The sequence below is a fragment of the Fusarium venenatum genome, assembly GCF_020744135.1.
Source record: "Fusarium venenatum strain MPI-CAGE-CH-0201 chromosome Unknown EDB82scaffold_4, whole genome shotgun sequence".
Classification (NCBI taxonomy): domain Eukaryota; kingdom Fungi; phylum Ascomycota; class Sordariomycetes; order Hypocreales; family Nectriaceae; genus Fusarium; species Fusarium venenatum.
Genome location: NW_027072132.1, coordinates 2420454 through 2442925, shown reverse-complemented (window position 1 = coordinate 2442925; position 22472 = coordinate 2420454). Strand labels below are relative to the sequence as shown.

At 48.4% G+C, this 22472-nt stretch overlaps 2 protein-coding genes across 2 annotated transcripts; one reads left to right on the top strand and one right to left on the bottom strand.

Annotated features, from left to right (window-relative positions):
- Positions 1 to 3956: 3956 nt before the first annotated feature.
- On the top strand, positions 3957 to 18789 carry EDB82DRAFT_305551 (uncharacterized protein). The gene is made up of 2 exons (XM_065607444.1): positions 3957 to 5020; positions 5068 to 18789. Exons 1-2 carry the CDS (start codon positions 4059 to 4061, stop codon positions 18566 to 18568), a joined length of 14463 nt encoding a protein of 4820 aa, XP_065463288.1. The 5' UTR covers positions 3957 to 4058; the 3' UTR covers positions 18569 to 18789.
- EDB82DRAFT_305578 (uncharacterized protein) lies at positions 18789 to 21760 on the bottom strand. Its single transcript, XM_025737671.2, has one exon. It carries the CDS (start codon positions 21542 to 21544, stop codon positions 19010 to 19012), a length of 2535 nt encoding a protein of 844 aa, XP_025592509.1. The 5' UTR covers positions 21545 to 21760; the 3' UTR covers positions 18789 to 19009.
- Positions 21761 to 22472: the final 712 nt, after the last annotated feature.

Here is a 22472-nt window from a genome sequence, read left to right as displayed (position 1 = left end):
TCCCTGCTGAGAAGACTTAGCCGATTACAGTACAAGCTAGGTGAGTTAGCGTTTCAGTCCCAATTCGCCGCTGATCGATAAGATATCCAGAGTTGGACTTGCAGCTACGTTTGACGATCAAGATTCGCCGGGCTAGCGGACAGCGGTTTCGCAAAAGCCGTTCCATTGATTGATTAGATTGTGAATCTCTGTCGAGACATTCTGAGACTGCATCAAGCGGGACGCAGCAGGGATGTTTGCCCCTGGTCGATGCGTTCATTATGTTGCAATGGAAACACTATCGAGTTATGCATGAGACACGCATTCATGGGACGACAACTATGGATATACCCGTGGCATGGCGCGATGGGATCGACGAAACCGTAAGATGTTTTCCGCGCCGTACGTAGTAGCGTAGGTAGTATGTACATATCCCGACACCTGGTGTTTTTTGTTCTCTCATACAACTTCAGACCCTTGTCTTAGATACATTACATTCCGCAATCTAGAACATCTGGATCTTACCAACGCTCCGGCAGTCGATAATCGTTGTTGGTTCATTCTACTGAAAGCAGCACCCAACTCGACGGCGTCTATTCTTTTTTTTATCCCAAATGGGAAGACTTAACACAAGAGCTCCCGTCAAGAACCCCTGGTAATCAGTCGATGCGAAGCCACAGGCCACCATCAGGGACCAAATTCGTTTTAGGTTCTGTCGACATGCAGATGCAGCGGAGCGGTTACTCATGGTGGAAGGCAGATATTTTACAGGTAGAAATAGGACGGGTGGTTTAACATCCCGAGGTCCAATGCAATTGGGGTTTCTTTAAAGATAATAAACTTACTTTGGATCTTCGAGCTAGGTATCAATCAAATTTAGGTGACTTTCTATAAATTAGTGCGTACCTAGGGTTTATACCCGTCGTAGGTACCTACGAGTAGGCGTTACAGGCTCAACACCAAACTCTCTCAGGGTCGAAAGACATTCTGTGAGTTTTTCCTCTTCTTGCATGTTATTAAGAGGCCCTGGCCACCTGCCTATTATTGACAAGATATTTTTATCGCTACAAAAGCAATCTTCATTGTACATCTCGGAAAACTTTCGAAGAGGTGACGTGGGTCATGCATGTATTTGAACATGGATCAACTATTAGGTTATCTGATTAGATCAAGTCGAAGATCAGCATGTCACCTGCTGCATGAATTCTGTGCTGTGACCAGTGCCTCATTCTGATAATTTTTTCTCACACCATCACACTCTCCTCGACCCTCACTCGGATATCGGTTACCAAGACATAGGAAATAAAACCGGGTTTCCATTATAATCTCAAACTCTTTTCATCTCAGAGGTTTTGTGATCGCTAATAGTTTCTGTTGGTGAGAATAGGGTACCTTCCTGCCCCCAGCAAGGAAAGTCGACCAATAAATAGATGCACCTTCCAAGGTCAAGTCCTTAACGTATGAAGAGGCAGCCCACACCTCCCTTCTGTTTCCCCACCTGCACCTTGCATCATCCAAGGCGAAAGCTAGGGCCTAAATCCCACCATCATCACTCCCGCTTCATCATTGCTTTCAATTGATTATCGTCTTATTCTGAACCCTGGATATTGCCTGTCACCTGTTTTTTTTTAGGCATCATCTACAGCTGCACACATGTGATGAGTCTACCATTGCTTCCAATGCCAGCCGCTGACGCCGCTCAACTTTGCTGAACCGCCCACTAAAGTCGTGGTCGTTGTCGCATTAGCCACAAACAGACGGACCGTCTGCTACTATTCTGCTTCTACAATCGAGTGCAAAGCTCACCTAGGTCCCACGTTACGGTGCCATTCACCACTGTGAACCGCATCGCCTCGGGTGTCCGAGACTGCACCGACCGAGTATGGGTCCTTCTCAATTGATGAGCCAGGGGTTTACCCTTGTCCTTGACAAACCCCTTGATCGCTCTGAGGCATCGTCACTTCGAAGATTGAGTAATGGCCTCAACCCTTTCCGTTGTCGGTTTGATTTCTGCACCAATGTTATTTCCTGATCAACACACCACTTGTTCATTGAATACATATCACGGCTCTCTCGCGTCTTCATTGATTGATATGCTTCATATCTTGTAGAACAGGTAAGTCAGCGAGCGTCCAATCGTCTCGACTAGTCCTCAGATCGTTCAATGCACATTCATGTTATACACAAAAGTTCTGTGTTGAGACTTTCCCTCTTGCTTTTTTCTGCGTTGCGTTGACAACGTTCTGCTCTGCCGAGGATCTCGCACTCACCTACAATGTTTTGATCATAATTTCTTACTTAATTGCATCTCGCTCATTTCTCCTCCCCGCCTCACACTACTATCCACATTTGGCGTCCGTTTTATAACTCAGTTCGCTCTGGCTTTCTGCCTCAGCGTTCTGGTTCCATAACGACATATACTCGCCGGAACATCGGCAAGGTTGTTGCGGGTGATGGTCCGTGTCTGATACATGATAGCATCGGACGTATTCCAATTTGTGCCCTCGCTCTTCTGTTACAAACGCATGCCAGTCGGATAAAAAACCCCTATGGATGTCGCAGGCAAAATCATTTGTCAGAATGTGGCTCCCTTCATCTCGGGGCGATCCGTTGAGGATCCTTCACCTGCATGGACCAGAAACGACGAGGTTATCAAACACAAAGTTCATCAAGTGCTGAGACTTGAGTTGACGGTTACAACGGGCAACTGCAATAGCTTGGCCTGCAACTAGTGTTGTATTCGTCTGCACGCATGATACCAGCCTTCAAACCTACAATTCTCTTTGCCTCGATTGCCGCCATAAGCCTTTTTACCCAACGACTTACCAGGTATCCTGTGTCGAAGTGCAAAATTGGACCAGCCTTTCCCTTGTCGGGGTTGGTTCCGATCTAAGGCCCAGTGTGATCAACCGAGCTACTAAATACGGAATCACGAATTTCATAAGCAACCATTATATTTGTGACCCAGCAGATGACGAGAGTCATTCTTCGCGGTTTGGTCTGTGCTCTGTTGTTTCGGATATGAGGTAGACTTGAAGTAGCTGACGAAGCCAACGTTCGAGTAAGCCCGTCACATTCGACGATTAAGTACGTCAACCAAGTCGTGGCGCAATTCACCGAGCGTTTTTCCTGCTCATTTGGCACCAAAGATCTATCGCCTTGTCAATGAAGGAACACTATCACACGCACTTACGCCGTATCCTGGAACAGTGCAGTGCTGTCCGATTTTAGCATAAGACATAGTAAGCTCATTTTACTGTACTCCCAACGGCAAAGAGGTCCACCATACATGCATCCAAAACAGAGATCAAGGTATCTCGGCTCACACCACTTTAATTCAATCAGCCAAACGCAACGCTACATCAACGGCTTCACGTCAGGGTCTTGACTTTTACCTCTCCTGGACCTGGTACATGCCTTGACTGCCCCTCCTTTCAACTTGTCATGGCTGCTAACCATGCACATGCAGAACACTATTATAGCCGGGTTTTGCTTGTACCTGCCACTCTCGCGGCTCGATGAGTAATTACTCGACGTTGACAGGCTGGATTATACTATCATCCACACGCCCCCTTCGATCAGGTCAACCGCGTTGTATCACATCCCACGCCCCGAGTTTTTATCGAGCGAATCACCGTGACGCCGATTCTAACACGGCTTACGACCGTTTGTTTTGTCGCAATTCCAATTCGCAGCTTCCGTGTTTTGTACCCTGGTTGACGCCCACTCGTCCCGAGTCCTGGTTCCGCGTGGTCATTAAGTGACCGAAACAACCTGGTGTTAGTCCACCTTATTTTCTCTAATAGCAGCTGGCCTGTGATACATGCACCGGGATGAGGCTTCTGGCTGACCAAAATATTCCCTAAAAGGGCCATACGTTCTGCTTCATGCACACACCTCCAACGTTACCGCTACCGTCGCCAGTCTCGATTGTTACTGGTGTCATTTGTTGATCGAAACCACCCTCCATCACCTCTATCATTACTAGCATCATTACCTTGAATGCCTAAAAGCGCCATCATTTTTAACTAACTTGTCTTTCAGTCTACCAACAAGCTGAGAGATTGACTGAAGCAACAATGGAGCTCACTGGGCTTTCGATCATCAATGCTCAAGCATCTAGGCAGCCTGGACCACATCTCTTACACCAACTGGTTAAGCCTCCTAGCCAACATGCTGCCTTGGACTACATGGGAAGCAGCCAGCGTGCTGATTTCACCTACCATCAGCTCCATGAAGCTGCAGCCTCCCTTGCCAATCGTATCGCCAAAGCCTCGGGCAATACCCAGGGCCAGTTTGTTGTTCCTGTCCTCATCCATCAATCTCCTCCACTCTATATATCCCTTCTGGCCATATTGAAGGGTGGAGGGGCCTTCTGTCCTCTGAACGTTGATGCGCCACCGGAACGGGTAAAATTCATTCTTGGCGATGTAGCGGCAACAGTGGTGCTTGTGTCAAAAGAGCTTGTCTCTGCTATACCCGACGGCATCAGTGCAACTGTAATTATTGTTGACGAGGAAGAAGAGAAAAGTAATACGTTTCAAAGTCTATCGACTGAAGTCACTTCTCGAGTTCCCAAACCGGAAGACCTGGCCTATGTCATGTATACTTCCGGATCAACAGGAACGCCCAAAGGTGTGGGAATTTCCCATGATGCTGCAACGCAAGCTCTTATTGCACACGACAGACACATTCCATCATTCTCACGTTTTCTACAATTCGCAGCACCAACATTTGATGTTTCTGTTTTTGAAATATTCTTCCCCCTTTTCCGAGGAGCAACTTTAGTCAGTGTGCGAAGAATCGAGATGTTGGACGATCTTCCTGGGGTATTGCGTGCTATGGAGGTAGACGCCTGTGAGCTCACACCAACAGTCGCTGGAAGTCTGTTGCGGACAAGAGCGAATGCACCGAACCTCAAGGTGTTGTTAACTATCGGTGAAATGCTGAATGCACCAGTTGTCGAAGAATTTGGAGGCGATGAAAACAGAGCAAGCATGCTTTGGGCAATGTATGGTCCGACTGAGGCAACTATTCATTGGTAAGTTGAATCATTCTGGTCAAAGTTCAAGGCTAACATGTTCAAAGTACACTTCAAGCAGACTTTTCTTCTGATTCTTCAACGGGAAACATCGGTGTGCCCTTAGACACAGTCTCATGTTTTATCATTGAAATTCTCGATTCAGATAGCGAGCAATCTGAAATAAGAATTCTTCCCCAGGGGGAGATTGGAGAGCTAGCTGTGGGTGGTCACCAACTAGCGACTGGGTATATCAACCGACCCGAACAGACAAATTCGGTTTTTGTTGATTCGCAATTTGGTCGCATTTATCGTACAGGCGACAAAGCCCGGCTACTTCCAAATGGAAAGTTGGAATGCTTCGGTCGCTTATCAGATGGGCAAGTGAAGCTACGAGGACAACGCTTGGAGCTAGGCGAAGTGGAACAAGCTGTTCTTCGAACATCAGGATGCCATGGCGCTGTAGCAGCAGTGGCGAGATCTATCCTGGTGGTATTTTGCGCTGTGGATTCAGGTGTCACAGAAGATGCTATTCTGAAGCACTGCGGAGATTGGCTGCCGCAGTACATGGTTCCCAGAGAAGTAATCTTGATGTCTGAATTTCCTCGCCTCCCTAGCGGCAAAGTCGACAGGAAGAGGCTCAAGTCAGAGTACGAGGAACGCAAAGAAGCCATGTCAGAAGATATTGCAGACTCTGAACCTGTGGATGATGTCGAGTCAGAGCTTCTAGCCGTCATGTCTCGTGTCATGAATTTCAAAGTCAACAAGTCCACGCCTCTTTCTGCTATCGGGATGGATTCTCTCAACGCAATCAAGCTTGCCTCTGGCCTTCGGAATGCAGGATATGGCATTGATACAACTGTTCTTCTCACAGCGAAAACTGTATTCGACATCGTTTTTGCTGCACGGAGGCAGACACAAAATCAAACTGTCAGCTCCCTGCCAGCCTCGACAAACCTGTCTCTGGACTTCAGCCAAGTTTTGCAGCAGAACACCACACTGGCTGACATGAATGGCTTGATCGAAGAAATAATCCCGTGTACTCCGTTGCAAGCGGCTATGCTGGCTGAGACGTCCCGCAACCCAACTGCTAACTGCAACCAGATCGAGCTCACTATTCCCCTCACTTACTCTGCCCACCAAATATTTGAATCTTTCATACAGCTGTCGCAGAAGAATGCAATTTTACGTTCGGGATTTGCGATTGCCGACGGAAGATTTGTCACAATTGTTTGCAAGGAACTCCGACCCGAGCAAATCAAAGTCGTTGACCAGGTTCAAGGTGGCTTTTCGCTTTCATCACCCGAAGAGTTTTGCTCCCCAATGAGACTTCATATTCAACGAGATCCCAGGAATGAAAAATCCCGTGTTCTTTTGCAGATACATCACTCACTATATGATGGTTGGTCCATGGACGTTCTGCTTTCTGATTGGTCTAAGCTGCTTTTGCAAGAACCAGTATCGGAGCATTCATCGTTTCGCGAAGTTGTCAATTTTTACCAACAGCAAACCAGTGATGATGCACGAATGTTTTGGACTGAGAATCTCGCTGGATGGAAGCAAATGCCGTTACCTAAGTTGCGCGATAAGCTTGTTCACTCGAGTGAGGTCCTTTCATTCCGAAGGCCAATGTTACTTTCTCATGGAAGAGTTACTACTGAAGCCCAAAAGAATGGCTATAGCCCCCAGGTTTTGTTCCAGGCATCGCTAGCTTTGCTGTGGTCCAGTATCACTGGATCACGAGATATTACCATCGGTTCAGTAACATCTGGAAGAACTATCCCAGTGATAGGCATTGAGCAGATCATTGGACCTTGTATTGCTGCGCTGCCCGTCAGGGTAGACTTCGATAAGATTTCTATCAGTCTGGACTTACTCAACAGCCTACAATCTAGCAACAGAAAGATCATGCAATACTGCACAGTCTCTCTGTCAGAGGTCAAGAAGTTAGTTGGTTTACAACCTGGAGAGAGCCTATACGACGTACTCTTTGTGTACCAGAAGTCACTCGCTAGCTCAAAGCGAACAGACTGCACGATAAAAGAAGCCACTCATCTTGACCGCTTGGAAACTCCCATATTGTTCGAAGTCGAGCCGACAGAAGACGGATTTGTGTTACAAGTCACATATCATGAAGCGATCGTACCACCAGCAACAGTTCAGCTTATGGCTGATCAATTTGAGGCGTTGGCCCATTCCATGTTGGAAAGGCCTACTAAAGAGATCAAGTATGCATTGAGGGACACCAAATGCACTCCTTCCATTGACAACATTAATACATCTCCTCCTCAACGAGTCCCTGACTTGGCGCAACTTTTCGAGGATGCAGTTCGTCAATGTCCCGAAGAATCTGCCCTACTCTTTTCCTCCTCTTTGGAAGCTGCGAGCCGTATCACTTGGTCATTCCGCGAACTAAATGACTACGCGAACCAGATTGCGCATTACTTGAGAAGCTGTGATATTGGAGTCGGTCAGGTGGTGGCTGTGGTTATGGAAAAATCACCTGCTCTATATGCATCAATTTTGGCCATCGTCAAGTGCGGGTGTGGATATCTGCCAATTCTCCCTTCAACACCTGTTGCCCGTACTCGCGAGATCCTATCACAGGCCGATATTAAGTCCTGTTTGGTTGACGGTGTTTCATGCGACCAATTGCCGTCTATGCCTGGGTTGTCAAAGATTACTGTTGAGACCAAGTTGCTCGGCGAATTCTCCACAGTCAACTTGGACAATGAAGTTGATGGATCTCGACTTGCGTACGTGATTTATACGTCAGGTACTACAGGAACTCCAAAAGGCGTCGCCGTTCAGCAACAGAGCATTGTCGCGAACATTGAGCATCTCGAGGCGACATACCCGAAGCCCTCCGGCTCACAAGGCCGGCTTCTTCAAGCATGCTCTCAAGCATTTGATGTATCGGTTTTCGAAATATTCTATACTTGGTGCGCCGGTATGTGTTTATGCGCAGGCACCAATGACACAATTCTAGAGGATATCGAACGTTCGATACGCGACCTTGAAATCACGCACCTGAGCATGACACCAACTGTGGCTGCCCTCGTCAATCCTTCAAACGTCCCGAGTGTGCAATTCCTTGTCACTGCCGGTGAGCCCATGACACAGGCCGTACACAACAAATGGTGCCGTCAGCTGTGGCAGGGCTATGGGCCTTCTGAAACCACGAATATCTGCACAGTTAAGAAAATGGCGGCAGATGACTATATTGAGCATTTGGGGCATGTGTTCCCTAACACCTCCGTTGTAGTCCTATACCCAGAGACCATTGATGTCGTGCCCCTTAACTGGGTCGGGGAGTTCTGTTTTGGCGGTGCGCAAGTCGCTCAAGGCTATCTTAACATGCCAGAGCTCACAACGCAGAAGTTTATCCAACATCCCCGATATGGAAGGCTCTACCGATCCGGAGATATGGGCCGCATGCTTCCCGATGGATCTTTGGTGATTCTAGGTCGTATCGATGATCAAGTGAAGTTGAGAGGTCAGAGGATCGAGATTGGCGAGATTAACAGCACAGTCACTATGGCTGGATTTGCAACCTCAGCTGCTACTGTTTTAGTGCAACACGAGGGAAGCTCCACCAAGCAATTGGCCCTCTTCTTTGTTCCTCAGCTTGGACCTACTGAGTTTCGTGTGCTGGAGATTGACTATGAAACTCAACAGTCTCTGGCCGCGCATATGAGCTCACGCTTACCTGGATACATGGTACCATCTTACCTTATACCGATATCTTCTATACCAATGACATCGAGCGGAAAGGTAGACAAGCGTCGGCTGCACGCTTGTTTTAACAAACTGGACCGGCCCTATCTTGAAAAGGTGTCGAGATTGTCTGGAGAAAACCCAGATGAGGGTGAATGGAGCCAGATGGACTTGATTATCTCGGAAGCCATCAAAGAATCCGTGGCAGCACCCGTGGGTGGCTTCGGTCGATGGTCATCTTTTACCGTCCTCGGGGTAGATTCCATCTCTGCGATTGACCTTGCTCGTGTTCTAAGCTCGAAACTAGCTACCCGAGTTGCCGTGTCTGACATTCTGCGCAATCCTACAACCGCTCAACTGGCGAGGTATCTGGAAGGGAAGGCTTCATACAGAGAGACGGGATTTGTGGGCACCCAAAGGGAGTTCTTCCCTGCTGCCTTCACCACCGAAATCAAGGAAATCTTCGTCAGAGAGTCAAAGACCATCAAAGATGTCTTGCCTTGCACACCCTTACAAGAAGCAATGCTTTCTCGAGGACAAAGAGGCTACTATAACAAAGTTCTCTTGCGTTTGAAGGCGGAATCCGAGGCAATCCGATCATACTGGAAAGCGATGTCAAAGAGACATGATATCCTCCGGACCTGTTTCGCTACGACGACAGACTCTAAGCATGCTATTGCTCAGGTTGTCCTGCAAGATTGGGAAATTCCCTGGAGAACATTCGACATTAGTGAACCATCTTTCGATGGAGCGATCGAAGAACATTTGAAGTCTTTGCCAAATCCAGTTGACTCTAGAACCCCGCCTGTGTCTCTAGCGCTTCTTAGATATAGAGGTTCTGAGTTCCTTTCATTCATCTGTCACCATGCCCTTTATGATGGTGTGGCGATGGAGCGACTTCTAAAAGAAGTGGAAGCGCTGGCTGGTGGCGAGAATCTACCACCTCCAGTGTCTTACAAGGAGTTTCTGGAGATTTCGACCAATCTCCCTAACGATACCGAGGAGTTTTGGCAGCAACAACTTCGAGGCTACAAGGCATCGTCGATATTCACACAGTCAAGTTCGAACAATATTGATCAGAGCACTTGCACCACATCCCTAGACATGCCCCTTGCCGACCTACAGGGGCGTCTCCGCGACTTTGGTGCGACTCTTCTCTCAGTTTGTCAAGCAAGCTGGGCCACTGTTCTTGCTATGGCATACCGCCAATCAGATGTGTGCTTTGGAAATGTCATGAGCGGTCGAACGCTGGACATGGATGGCCTGGAAAGGCTTGTGGCGCCCTGTTTCAATACTATCCCCATTCGAGTTGACTTGCCGACAACATCAAGCAACATCAACATGGTCAAACACTTGCAAAAGCTAAACACGGAGCTACTCACATACCAATTCACTCCATTACGTCTCATACAACGCAGCATCAACCGTACTGGTAAACACATCTTTGATACCTTACTGCTGCTGCAGAAGCCGTTGCAAGACATCGACCAAACTGTCTGGATACTTGAAGGAGATTCTGGAGACATGGACATCCCTTTAGTGTGTGAGGTAGTTCCTTGTCCGGGGCTGAACTCACTAGTCATCAATCTTCATCGGGATATGAGTATCGTAACTGAAGAAGTTGCCTCAGCCATGGCTGACGCCTTTAAGGTAATACTGAAGGCTGTTTTGATGGCTCCTCATTCGACCCCAATGACCGCAGAAGAACTTCCTGACAGCTTGCGCTCCATACTACAACAGCTTGAGCCCCAGTATGAAAAGAAATATAACACGGGGCGAAAGCCTGATGAGGAGGAGGAAGAATGGAGTGAAGTTGAGCTAGAGGTCCGACAAGTTCTGGTCAAACTCTCAGGAGTGAGCGACCAGAAGATCAAGCGCCGCACAACCATCTTCCAGCTGGGTTTGGACAGTATCAATGCAGTTCAAGTGGCTTCAATTCTCCGTCAGCGCGGGTTCCTCATTTCAGCGTCTGATGTGATAGAATGCCCGAGTTGCTCTAAGATCGCTGCTAAGCTCCTGGAAAACCGTTCAAGAACGGAGAGCGAGGATTTGAGAAGATATGACATTGATTTATTCTCACATCAAGTCTACTCAGAGGTCGTCGGCCGGTTACCCCAGACAGCGACTATTGAAGCAGTCCTTCCTTGCACACCTTTACAGTCCGCCATGCTGGCCTCTTTCATACAGTCCGGGGGCGAAAACTACCTCAATGCAATGGAGTACGTTGTCACAGGCGAGATCCCGCTAGAAAGTCTCGAAAAGGCGTGGCAGTCGCTCCATGAGAGACATCCCATGCTGAGAACTGGTTTTGTACCTGTCCAACACCCTGATGCCTCATTCGCTATGGTTAGATATGCACCAGGTTCGATGAAAACGCCATTGAGTATTACAGAACCTGAGAGCGATGAGGTATCAGACTTGTTGCATCTTAAGGGCATTAAGAGCGAAAGCGTTCTTGCTGCGTTGTATCACCCCCCTTGGACAGTGGTTCTTGTCCAGACCCCTCAACAAACCTTGATGAAATTTGTCGTCCACCATGCACTTTATGATGCACCTGGACTTCAAATTATGCTTGCTGATCTTTCTCGACTCGTCAAGAGCGAGCAGCTACCGCCATTGTCAAGGATTGAGCCAGCAGTGTCTGCTATTCTAAGTAACTCAGTGGACGAGCAAGGGTTGGACAAGGCTTTTTGGGAGGCCAAGGCAAGCAGCACTGTTGTCAATAAGTTCCCGTTGATGACCCCGCTGCGAGTCGAAGATCGATGTATGCTGGCTGACACGACTGTGGCAACCCTGCCGTTCACCAAACTCAAGCAAGCTACTCAAGCTTCAAATGTAACGATCCAATCAGTTATCCAAGCGTCTTGGACTCGAGTACTAGCCTCTTATCTGGGTGAGAACTCGGTAGTTTTCGGTGTTGCGCTGTCCGGACGAACCACAGATGAGACAAGAGATGCCGCGTTTCCATGTCTCAATACCGTTCCTGTTGTGGCGAGCAATGTTACATCCAATGCCGAGCTGGTCAGCTACATGATGGAATACAATCAGCACCTTCACAAACATCAATTTTCACCACTTGGAAAAGTTCAGAGATGGCTGGGGCACCCAGCTGGCCCTGTGTTCGATACTCTGATTGCTTATCAAAAGATGCCAGACACCAGATCTTCCTATTTACCGTGGAAGCTAGTTAAGGATGAGGCAAGAGTCGAGTATTCAGTCTCGTTGGAGATTGAGCCTACAGAGAATGACAATGTTCGTTTGTGTATAACATACTACAACGACGTACTTCCTCGCGAGCAGGCACAGCTCCTGATGAAACAATTCGACTCTTCACTGAACCACATCGCCTGCAATTATCTCGGTGCTGAGGACGAGACTTTTCATATTTCCCCGGACTTGTACTCTGTTCTGCCTCCCTCGCACCCGGTGCTTGATGCCCCTGTCCAATTCTTGCACCAATTCGTGGAGTTAGGAGCTGTTGTCCACCCAAATAAACTTGCTCTTGAATTCGTTTCGGCTTTTGATGGGGACACATGCCTCAAGGAACAATGGGACTACCGCCAGCTAAACATTATGGGGAACAAAGTGGCTAACATGCTTCATGAAAAGCTTACCCCTGGCAGTATCGTTGCAATCCACTTCGACAAATGCCCCGAGGCGTATTTTTCCATCCTGGGCATTCTCAAAGCTGGCTGCTCTTTTGTTGCTCTTGATCCCTCTGCACCAAGAGCTCGAAAACAGTTTATTGTTGAAGATTCAAAGGCGCCTTGTCTTCTGACACGGAGGTCGGAAGATCTGGACTTTGAAGTCAAAACTGCTATTTTGGAAGTAGAGGTCGAGTCTTTGAGTGTACTACAAGAAGAAGAACTTGTATTCCAACCAGTTATCTCCCCATCAGACACCTGTTATTGTCTTTACACATCTGGGACTACAGGGACGCCAAAAGGTTGCGAGATCACCCATGACAATGCTGTTCAAGCAATGATGGCCTTCCAAGAACTTTTCAGGGGTTATTGGGATGCCGAATCACGCTGGCTTCAATTCGCAGCCTTACACTTCGATGTTTCTGTCCTCGAGCAGTATTGGAGCTGGTCTGTGGGCATGGCTGTTGTTTCTGCCCCAAAAGATCTCATTCTAGACGACTTGACGGCATCCATCAACAAGCTTGGGATTACGCATATTGATCTAACACCAAGTCTAGCACGGCTGACACACCCTGACGAGATCCCTAGCCTCTGTCGTGGTGTCTTTATCACTGGTGGCGAACAGCTCAAGCAGGAGATTCTTGATGTTTGGGGACCGAAAGCTGTTATCTACAATGCCTATGGTCCAACAGAGGCCACTATCGGTGTTACCATGTTTCAGCGTGTGCCCATCAATGGCCGACCCAGTAACATTGGGAAACAGTTCCCCAACGTTGGCTCATTCGTATTCAAACAAAACACAAATACACCTGTTTTACGTGGTGGTGTTGGTGAACTTTGTGTGTCAGGCAGACTAGTCGGAAAAGGTTACCTCAACCGCCCCCAACTCACAGAGGAACGGTTTCCCACACTAGAGGAGTTTGGCGAACGAGTCTACAGAACTGGAGACCTTGTACGCGTGCTGCATGATGGCTGCTTCGACTTCCTGGGCCGGGCTGACGACCAAATTAAGCTGCGAGGCCAACGGCTCGAAATTGCAGAGATCAATCATATCATCCGCTCCGACGTCACTGAGATTCACGACGCTGCAACGATCGTGACTCGACATGGAGCTAGTGGCAAGGACGTCTTGGTATCATTCATTGTTGGCAAACACTCTACCGCAGGGCCTCTTAGAGTTATGTCAGACGAAGAGGGCCTGGCTACCAAAGCAAAGGAAGCCTGCCGTGCCAAGCTGCCGGGATACATGGTGCCGACGTATATTCTCTCTCTTCCATATATCCCGCTTTCCTCCAACAACAAGGCCGAGATAAAGGACTTGAAGAAGCTCTTCAGTGAACTCGCGCCCGAAAATCTCATGGAGTTTTCCCATGCCACAACAGCTCCCGTTTCTCAAGGAGCCCAGAACATTCTCACTTTGATATACGACGCTGTGGCGCAGTTCAGTAACATCAACAAAGATGATCTTTCATCAACGACAAGCATATTTGACGTTGGCGTGGACTCAATCACAGCACTCAGACTGGCCTCGCTCCTCAAATCGTTTGGCCTTCATGCAGTGTCGCCAGCCATATTGCTCAAAAACCCTGTCATTGGTGATCTCGCAAACTGTCTTGCCAAGGCCGCTTCAACTCAACGACAGAAGCTCGCTAGAGAAACCAAACAGTTCATCCAAGCGTACGCCCACCGACATCGTGGCCTAGTTTGCAACAGTCTTAATCTTGGACTAGTGGATATTGAATATATTACACCATGCTCACCGTTACAACAAGGAATCATTTCGCGGTCCCTTACAAGCAAAGAACCTGGGGCTTACTTTAATACTTTCCGGTTCAGACCCCGTCAGACGACGACTATAACAAAGCTTGAACAGGCATGGAAGGATTTGGTATTATCTGAGAGCATCCTGAGGACTGTTTTCGTACCTTCCACAGATGGCTTCTTACAAGTTGCTTTGCGAAACCCTCTCTTTCCCTGGGTATCCACTACCTTTGACTCAGATAAATTGGCAGAAGACTATCTTGCGGAGCAAAAGGAGAATTGGATACAACAGAACAAATCTTCGATCACGCAGCCTTTGTTGTTGACATATGTCGAAACACCCACATCAAGATTGTTCACTGTCCACATCTTCCACGCACTGTATGACGGAAACAGCTTCGATCTCATGATGGAGAGGGTGGCTGCAAATTACGCAGATTCTGCTGTTACCAAAGCGCCCTCTTTCCTTGAAGCTCTCACTTCTGGCCCTTTGACAAGACACGACAGTTGTAAGAGTTTCTGGGAGAAGCATCTGGAAGGTTGGGTCCCCTCTCCAATTACAGCAGATGAGAGCAGTGCCCATGAGTCAGTCGTTGTTGCTGAGCGTGAGATACTTATCTCGAACTTCGAAGCGATTAGATCTTCGCACAACGTCACACTTCAGGCTGTGGTAATGGCACTTTGGACTTCTGTCCTGCAGAAACTCGCTCAAAGTCAAATCACTATTGGCGTGGTTGTATCGGGAAGAGCAATTGATCTCCCAGGCGTCGAAAACACCATTGGCCCTCTCTTTAATACTGTGCCTTTCTTCCGCCAAGCTGTTCAACACGAGGATTGGAAATCGTTAGTCCGACGATGCCATGAGTTCAACGCTTCAGTCCTTGATTTCCAACACGTCCCTTTGAAGAGTATTCAAAAGTGGTGCTCTCATAGCAGGGCTCTGTTCGATACCCTCTTCACTTACCAAATTGAGCAGGCCATAACTGGTGAAAACGAGCTGCCTTTTGAGATTGAGGATAGTGAAGTAACTCCTGACTACCCTCTTGCTCTTGAGGCAATCTATACACAGACGGGCAAACTCCGGTTTACAATTGTTGCCCAGGGGCATGTGCTCTCCCAATCAACCTTGGACAACCTCCTTAACGAGATCGAGCGTTTCGCAGAACTAGCAGCAAAGTCACCACGGAGTGAGGTGCCTGTTCCACAATTCAAAATCACCCTCGCCGACAGCTTTCACGGTAGAGCTGTAGAAAAAGATAGTCAGGGCAACTTCGAATGGACGTCGGAAGCGCAAGAGATCCAAAACGAAATCTCTCTGCTGGCCGGCATTAACCCCGCAGACATTGCGCAAGACACCTCCATCCTGGAGCTCGGCCTTGATAGCATTGATGTGATAAAACTTGCAGCCAAGCTCAAAAGAAAGAGCATCAATCTAGCCCCTTCACAGATCATGCGTCAGCAGACAATCGCCAAGATGATCACTGAGCTGGCAAGCCTCACCGCTGATGCTTTACACACCCTAAGAGACAACTTCCTATCGCATATTGGAGACAGGCTACGCGAACATCTTGAGGCTTCGGGGGTGGATATGAACAATGTGGAGTCTGTGTTACCTCCCACGCATCTCCAAGAATCAATGGTAGTTGGAATGATCCATTCTGACTTTGAGTCCTATTTCAACCACGATATTCTACGGGTGTCCGACCATGTTGATACTACACAGCTCATCCAAGCTTGGAAGCACCTCATACACCAAACACCAATTTTGAGGACAGGCTTTTATCAAGTGGATAGCCAGGACATTGACATGACATTTTGCCAAGTGGTATCAAAATCCCTTGATATCGATTTTGAGGCAACGAGAATTGAAGACCTCAGCGAGTTGCAGCTTATTACCGATGCTGCCAAATCCGTGGCTAAGAGTGGACAAGGACAAAAGCAGCTTTTTCAGTTAAAGCTGGTGATCCTAGGCCAAGAAAGATACATGGTTATTTCCATTGCTCATGCTCTCTACGATGGATGGTCTTTGAGTTTGCTCTTCCAAGATCTCCAGGCACTGTTAGAGAAAAGATCAATCACTCGGCCTCCAGTAGAACCATTCATCTCAAGAGTAATGGATTCCACAACGCGCAGGGCTGAGGATTTTTGGATACAGTATTTACAAGATGCTCCATCATCAGCTATTCCCACAAAAGCCTCGCTTCCTGCAGTTGAGAACAAGGTTCAGCGGTTTGAGTCGGTATCAAACGTCAGTCTATTGGAGATAGAAGAAGCCTGCAAAATGTTGTCCGTCAGTGTACAGGTACTCTGTCAAGCCTGTTGGGCGGTCACTCTGGCGCGCCAGATCCAAAGCATAGACGTGACGTTCGGTACCGTCTTATCGGGGAGGGACTTTGATGGAGCCGAAGGTCTGGTATTCCCAACAATGAACACAGTTGCCTTGCGTTGTATACTGCACGGCTCGGCAGCTGAGTTCCTGCGTTATCTGGAAGAAAACATGGCTGATATTCGGGACTTCCAACATTATCCTCTCCGCAAAGCTCAATTAGCTGCAAAGGTTGACGGACAAGACTTATTCAATACCTTATTCATACTTCAAAGGTCACCGGTCTTTAGTGACACGACAGATCGTCCTCTATTCACCTCAGTTGAAGCGTCGTCGTCCACCGAGTATCCTCTCTGCGTGGAAGCTGAGGCTGTCTCGGACTCTCTAGTGTGGAGGCTCGCATTGCAGCCCCAGTGTAGTTGGAATGGAGGTCCTCACAGTCTGCTCGAGACGCTAGATAGTGTCATGGGCTTTCTGTTGAAGTCAAACGACCCTGGAATTCTGTCTTTCAGCGAACGAGGCGTGTCTATTTGTGGCACGCCTCCAGTGGCGCTATCGGAGAGCATGATCCACGAAGATGCTTCCAGTAGCTATCCATCAAGAGATGAGAAGGCTGAGTGGAACCAAAACGAAGTAGGAATTCGAGAGGTTCTCCATCTAGTCTCGAGTGTGCCTATTTCCTCCATCAAGCGTTCCGACAATCTGTATCACCTTGGACTGGACTCAATCAGTGCCATCAAGGTGTCTTCTCTTCTACGAAAGGCGGGCATAGATCTCCGACCACAGGATCTCATCAAATCCTCAAGCATCTCAGAAATGGCCCGAAAGGCCGACAAAAATCACAAGAAGCTTTCGCGAACTCTTGAAACTGCTAAAGAATGGGTGCCTCCCGTTGACATTGATGTGAACAAGCTTCTTACCGACAATGGCCTTGAGAACGACAATGCAGACGTTCTGCCTGCATTGCCGATGCAAATTTACATGTTGACTGCATGGGAAAAGTCCGATGGATCCGTATTCTTCCCTGAGTTTCCCTGTCGGATCAAAACCTCAGCTAGCCTGGGAGAAATTGATCAAGCTTGGGGTAAGCTTGTATCCGAGACACCACTTTTACGAACCTGTTTTGCTTCCACACAGTCTCCAACCATGCCTTTCGTACAAATCATTCTCAAGGAACTCGATATTCCGCTTTCAAGTTCGCAATCGAAAGAATGCTCAGACTGCTGTATCCGGCCATTGGTCGAGGCGAATATTGAACAGGAGGACAAAGACATATGGCTTTTACGACTCAAACTACACCATGCCCTGTATGACGGAGTCAGTCTTCCAGCACTATTAAAGCGTTTCTCCGAGTTACTGAGTGGCGCTGGCACTATGGAAAATAAGGGCCTCTTCCAGTGGAAGCAATTTGCTATACGCCACACTGTGAATGAAGCTCGTATTACAAGACGAGAATTCTGGACAACGTATCTTAAGGGCTCGTCTCTCAGTCCTGTCATGATCAACTCGGAAGTAGATGTCAAGATACGAACTTCACATTTGAACCAGTCTGCGATCTCAGACATCGGTCCTATCCAGGTCCTTGCTACCCAGTCTGGCGTTTCCTTCCAGTCTTTGTTTCTCTCGGCTTACGCTAGAGCACTTGCCAAGCAGAACAATGTCTCTGATGTTGTGTTTGGTGTGTATCTTGCCAATCGAGCTGCTGGCGAGGACCTCCCTCCAACCTACCCCACCTTGAACCTTGTTCCTCTAAGGGTCAGCTTGCCTGTCAATCGACCTCTAGTAGTTGTCGCCGCCGACATTCAAAGGGATATTCACCTGATCACATCCGACGGTCGGGCAGAGGTTGGTCTTTGGGAGATTGCACAGTGGACAGGAATCGGAATAACCTCATTCGTGAATTTTCTAACCCTTCCCGGCGATGCCGGCCCAACTGAGAACTCCATCATGGTAGTACCCGAGAACACAAATATCGCTGTCAAAGACATCGTACCTGATCGTTCCTGGACACCCTCCCAGGAAAACATTGTCAAGGACGATATTCCGGTAAGTCGCCTCATCTTTGTACCAAACTATCCATGGACACTAACAAAGGTTGTCGTAGCTGGCTATCGATATTGAAGCGTCGATTAATGGCAAGAATCTAGCCATTGGAGTTTTTGGCTCTTTGCAACAGATCTCTCCTGGAGAAGCCTTGACCTTAGTTGCCAGCATCACAGAAATCTTGGACGGGAACATTTAGATAATATAGAGGAAAGAGATGCACATTCTTTTCGTACTTGGCGTTTAGGGTTGTAGACTAGGTTTGATGTTTTTGTAGATGGTAGACATGAATTGGATTTTGTATATCACTGTTAAAGATTTCTGTCTAACATGAATTCCCGTTTTAACTCCGTAACTCCTGTGTAATGCTTTATGTTGATCTCGCGATAGAGTTCAAAGACATGCTAAGTTCCTGACCCGGATATATGCTATTGTAGGTTGAAAGAAGCAAAGGGAAAAGGTATCCAAAGAGTCGATGTGGCCGAGGAACAAGAATTAAGAACGAGCGTCATTACTTGTTCACACAGAATACCCCAACATCGATCTTTCGGGGAAAAGGATAATGTTGGCTAAACGCACAACTTCCGCTTCAGCTCGAGAGTTTGGCGATGCGATTGTAGAGGTCTTTGTATCGGCATCGATATCCATCTCAGAATCTACCTCGCTCTTGGGCTTCGACTTTTCGGGAGGTGGCGTACCAGAACGAGTGCCAGCGACTTCCCACGGAGCGAGTCCCATAGCCTGTAATGAGGACGGGCCTCCGACTTCAGCAATTTCTTTTTCTCCGGGCCGAGTTTCGGCATCTTCTTCAACAACACCTCTCCCAGTGGAGTCAAAGTCAGGTCCGGGGTGGCCCCTTTGGAATGCTTTCCTCTGTCGTGCGAGATAAAGTGCATTTGTTTGCGTGAGTGGAGCTGCCGGGATGTATACCAGCATGCTTACCTCACTCTTACTACCACTGGGTGTTTTGAGACCATAATTGTTACTGGAAAGGTAGTACGGGAGGTCCGGATGCCAGAATATGTAGTCGCCAGGCTGCAGAGTTGGCAGCGTAATCATGCTGTTTCTTAGATGCAGATGAGGATGCCAGGTTTCAGTAATTCTCTGCGCGTGACCTGGAACCGCCCCATGAATAATGGAATCAGGCTCTGTTTGCAACTTCCAGTTATCGGGAGCAAGATACTCATCCCATTCGGGACCACTGCGATTCTCTGGTGGTGGGTTCCTGGTTGTGAAGAATGGTCGAAGCAGATAATAAGCTGTCGCAAGCTTGGGTGAGGGCAAGAGACGGACCATCCCGGGCTCAACGGTAGAGAGGGCCAAGATTCCTTGGAACATACGGAAGATAGTACAAGCGCCGTAGCCATTGTAGAGGTCAGTAGTCACAGAAGTTCGGCTGGTACATTTCCACGGATCGTAATCCTCCCATTTGCCATGGAAGATGTGATTATAGGTTCCCGCGTGCTGGTACCCATCGGGTTCCCAGCGCTCAAGGGACCCGTTATCGACCTGGGCGGTGATACCTGCGGATGATTGCAAAGCTTGTATCCAATCATTGGCGGATTGTGGTGGTTCAAGAGGTGGGACGTTGAGGTTGTTAGATTGGTTCTCGCTATTCCCATGCACACGTATGCGATCGACGTAGGTAATAGGAAGGCGTGTGACAAGTTGGTCGTCGGGGCTGGTTTCCCAGAGGCCCATCATAAAGCGTTGAGCGCTCAGAACGTTAGGGTGCGCTCTTGAGCGGACTTGTGCGGGAGTCCAGAAGAAGTCAAAGCAGGCAGGATCATGTTGCTGCAATGCTTTTGCTTTCACGTGCCGCTTGCTGTCAAGATAGTCGACCGTCTCGCGGACTGCAGTATCGGTATCTGCTCTGGGAACAACCTTGCGGACAACACCAACACCGTAGCGTCTCAGATCATGCCCGAAGCGGGCAGTCTGAACAGAGTCATCAAGATCGCCAAACTCAATTGAGGGAATTAGGTGGGCCCCAAGATCTTCTATATGACTGACCTCTTTACGCAGTGCAGTAATGAGACGAGCCCAGCTAGCTTCGAGCTCGGCCTCGTGACCGCGAATGAGGTTCTGCTTGATGCGGGCAAAACGTGAGGGGAGAGCGATAGGTTCAGGGCCCCAGAAGGAAACCACAGGTTGATCTTTGTCAATGGAAGAATTGCTTATAGTTGGTGTCGAACTGTTTGTTCTGGGAGTTGGCGACAGCGATGGCAAGCCGTTCGCTTTTATTGAGGGTAAAGCCGTTGTTGTCGTGCTCGAATGGCTGCCGACCATGTTGCCGGGTATATTAGCAGCGAGCGCCGCAGTGAGCTTTGCCTCGTAAGATAACCTGGCGCTTTCTGTAATAGCAGCAGTTACTAGTGACGCCGCGATCGGGGCTGAAAGAGAGACACGATGACGAGATTTTGTAATGCGACCAGTTTTTGTCAAGTTTAGGGCGTTGCTCTGTAAAGCTGCAGCAGGTGAAGTGGTGGTGCTGTTGGTGTTGTATGAAGATGCGCCTGAGCCTGAGCCTGAACTGGAGTTGGAGTTGGAGCTGGAGCTGGAGATGGAGATGGAGGGGTTCGAACGGCCAAGGCGGGTACGGGAAAGAGCAGCTCTGACCTGTTGACCTGCCGCATCAGCGCCTTTTCTAGGCGGAAGATGCACCCCTTCAGGCCCTCCTCCATCTTCTGGTCCTCCTCCTCCTCCTACTTCTCCTCCTACTCCTTCCGCCGCTATAACTGTTTCGACCCTTGTTGCCGTTCCCATGGTTGCAGCATCCCACTTCTCCTGCGCTTCTCTTAGGCTCCTCTGTTGTTTTGCCTCTCGTGCATCTTGTTGTTCTACATGATGAATTTGGCAATCTTCTTGCCCCATGTGACCCTGAAATGTTTTTGGCTTGGTATATCCGAGTCCATTCGTGAGGCCATCTCCTACTGCGACAGCTGCGACGGCTGCTACTCCAATCGCCGATACTAGGCCTTGAGCATGATCCAGTATGGGCGCGGAAACCTCTTCTTCACAGGTCGGCGGGAAATCGACTGTTGGTGTAGCCATATTGGCGTTGTGTAGCGCTGCGTCGTATCTTGTTGTTGGTTGCAGGTGCTGACAACGGATTCAAGATTCAAACCAACGTTGCGCTGTGCTATACCGAGCCTTTGTTAATAGTTCAAAAAGAAAACGAAAATTCTCTGTATATCGAGTGTCGCGGCCATATGTACGAAGAAGTGTGTTAAATCGAATTGTTCATCAAATTGCAAAAGTTCGAAAACAAAGCAATGCAGACCAGAGCAGAGGAAACCATCACAAAGCTCGCAGCGGTTCTTCTATAACTAGCCCTACAGTACTGCTGCTGATTGAGACCTTTTTAGCAGGCGGCTGGCCGGACCGGGGCTCTGCTAAGACCATCTCGTCTCATTTATCTTCCCGGAGTAGAATCTGTCGATGTTCCCCATGGAGGAGTAGAGGGTCCCTGCCAGCAAACTACGAATGGATCTCTTAGTACGCAGTTCGGGCCTGTCATCCGTCGAACCATTCTCTTCTTGCCCAACGTTCCGTCCCGAAACCCCGGCAATACCCCACACTTTTCCATTTGGAGCAAGTGATGGGCGTACGGCTCTACGGGCCATAGTCCGTCTATCAATGACCAGAAGGCCAGACAGAGAACATAAGAAATGGCCACATGAGACTTGCGAAGGGGCAACTTGCATGATAATAAGAGATAGTGCTGTGGTTAACTATTCTCTAGTTCGTTATACTTTATGCCGCCTTGATACTGTAATCAATAATCGATGCCCCCCCCCCCCCCCCCATTTGGCATCTTGCCACATAGCTTATTTATCCCCGATATCATTGCTAATGGTATTCCAGATGCCCCCGTCGATCCGTCAGCCAACGGGAACATGTTGTGAAAATATTAAAAGATAAACCTTGGCAAAAGATGTAACATCCAGAAAATGTCAGATTTCGTTATTGATCTTGAGCT

Excerpts from the sequence above, each read along its gene's own strand:
- EDB82DRAFT_305551 (XM_065607444.1), top strand. The coding sequence starts at position 4,059 with ATGGAGCTCACTGGGCTTTCGATCATCAATGCTCAAGCATCTAGGCAG. Across the intron at positions 5,021-5,067 it reads ACTGAGGCAACTATTCATTG|TACACTTCAAGCAGACTTTT; the intron begins GTAAGTTGAATC and ends ACATGTTCAAAG.
- EDB82DRAFT_305578 (XM_025737671.2), bottom strand. The coding sequence starts at position 21,544 with ATGGCTACACCAACAGTCGATTTCCCGCCGACCTGTGAAGAAGAGGTT.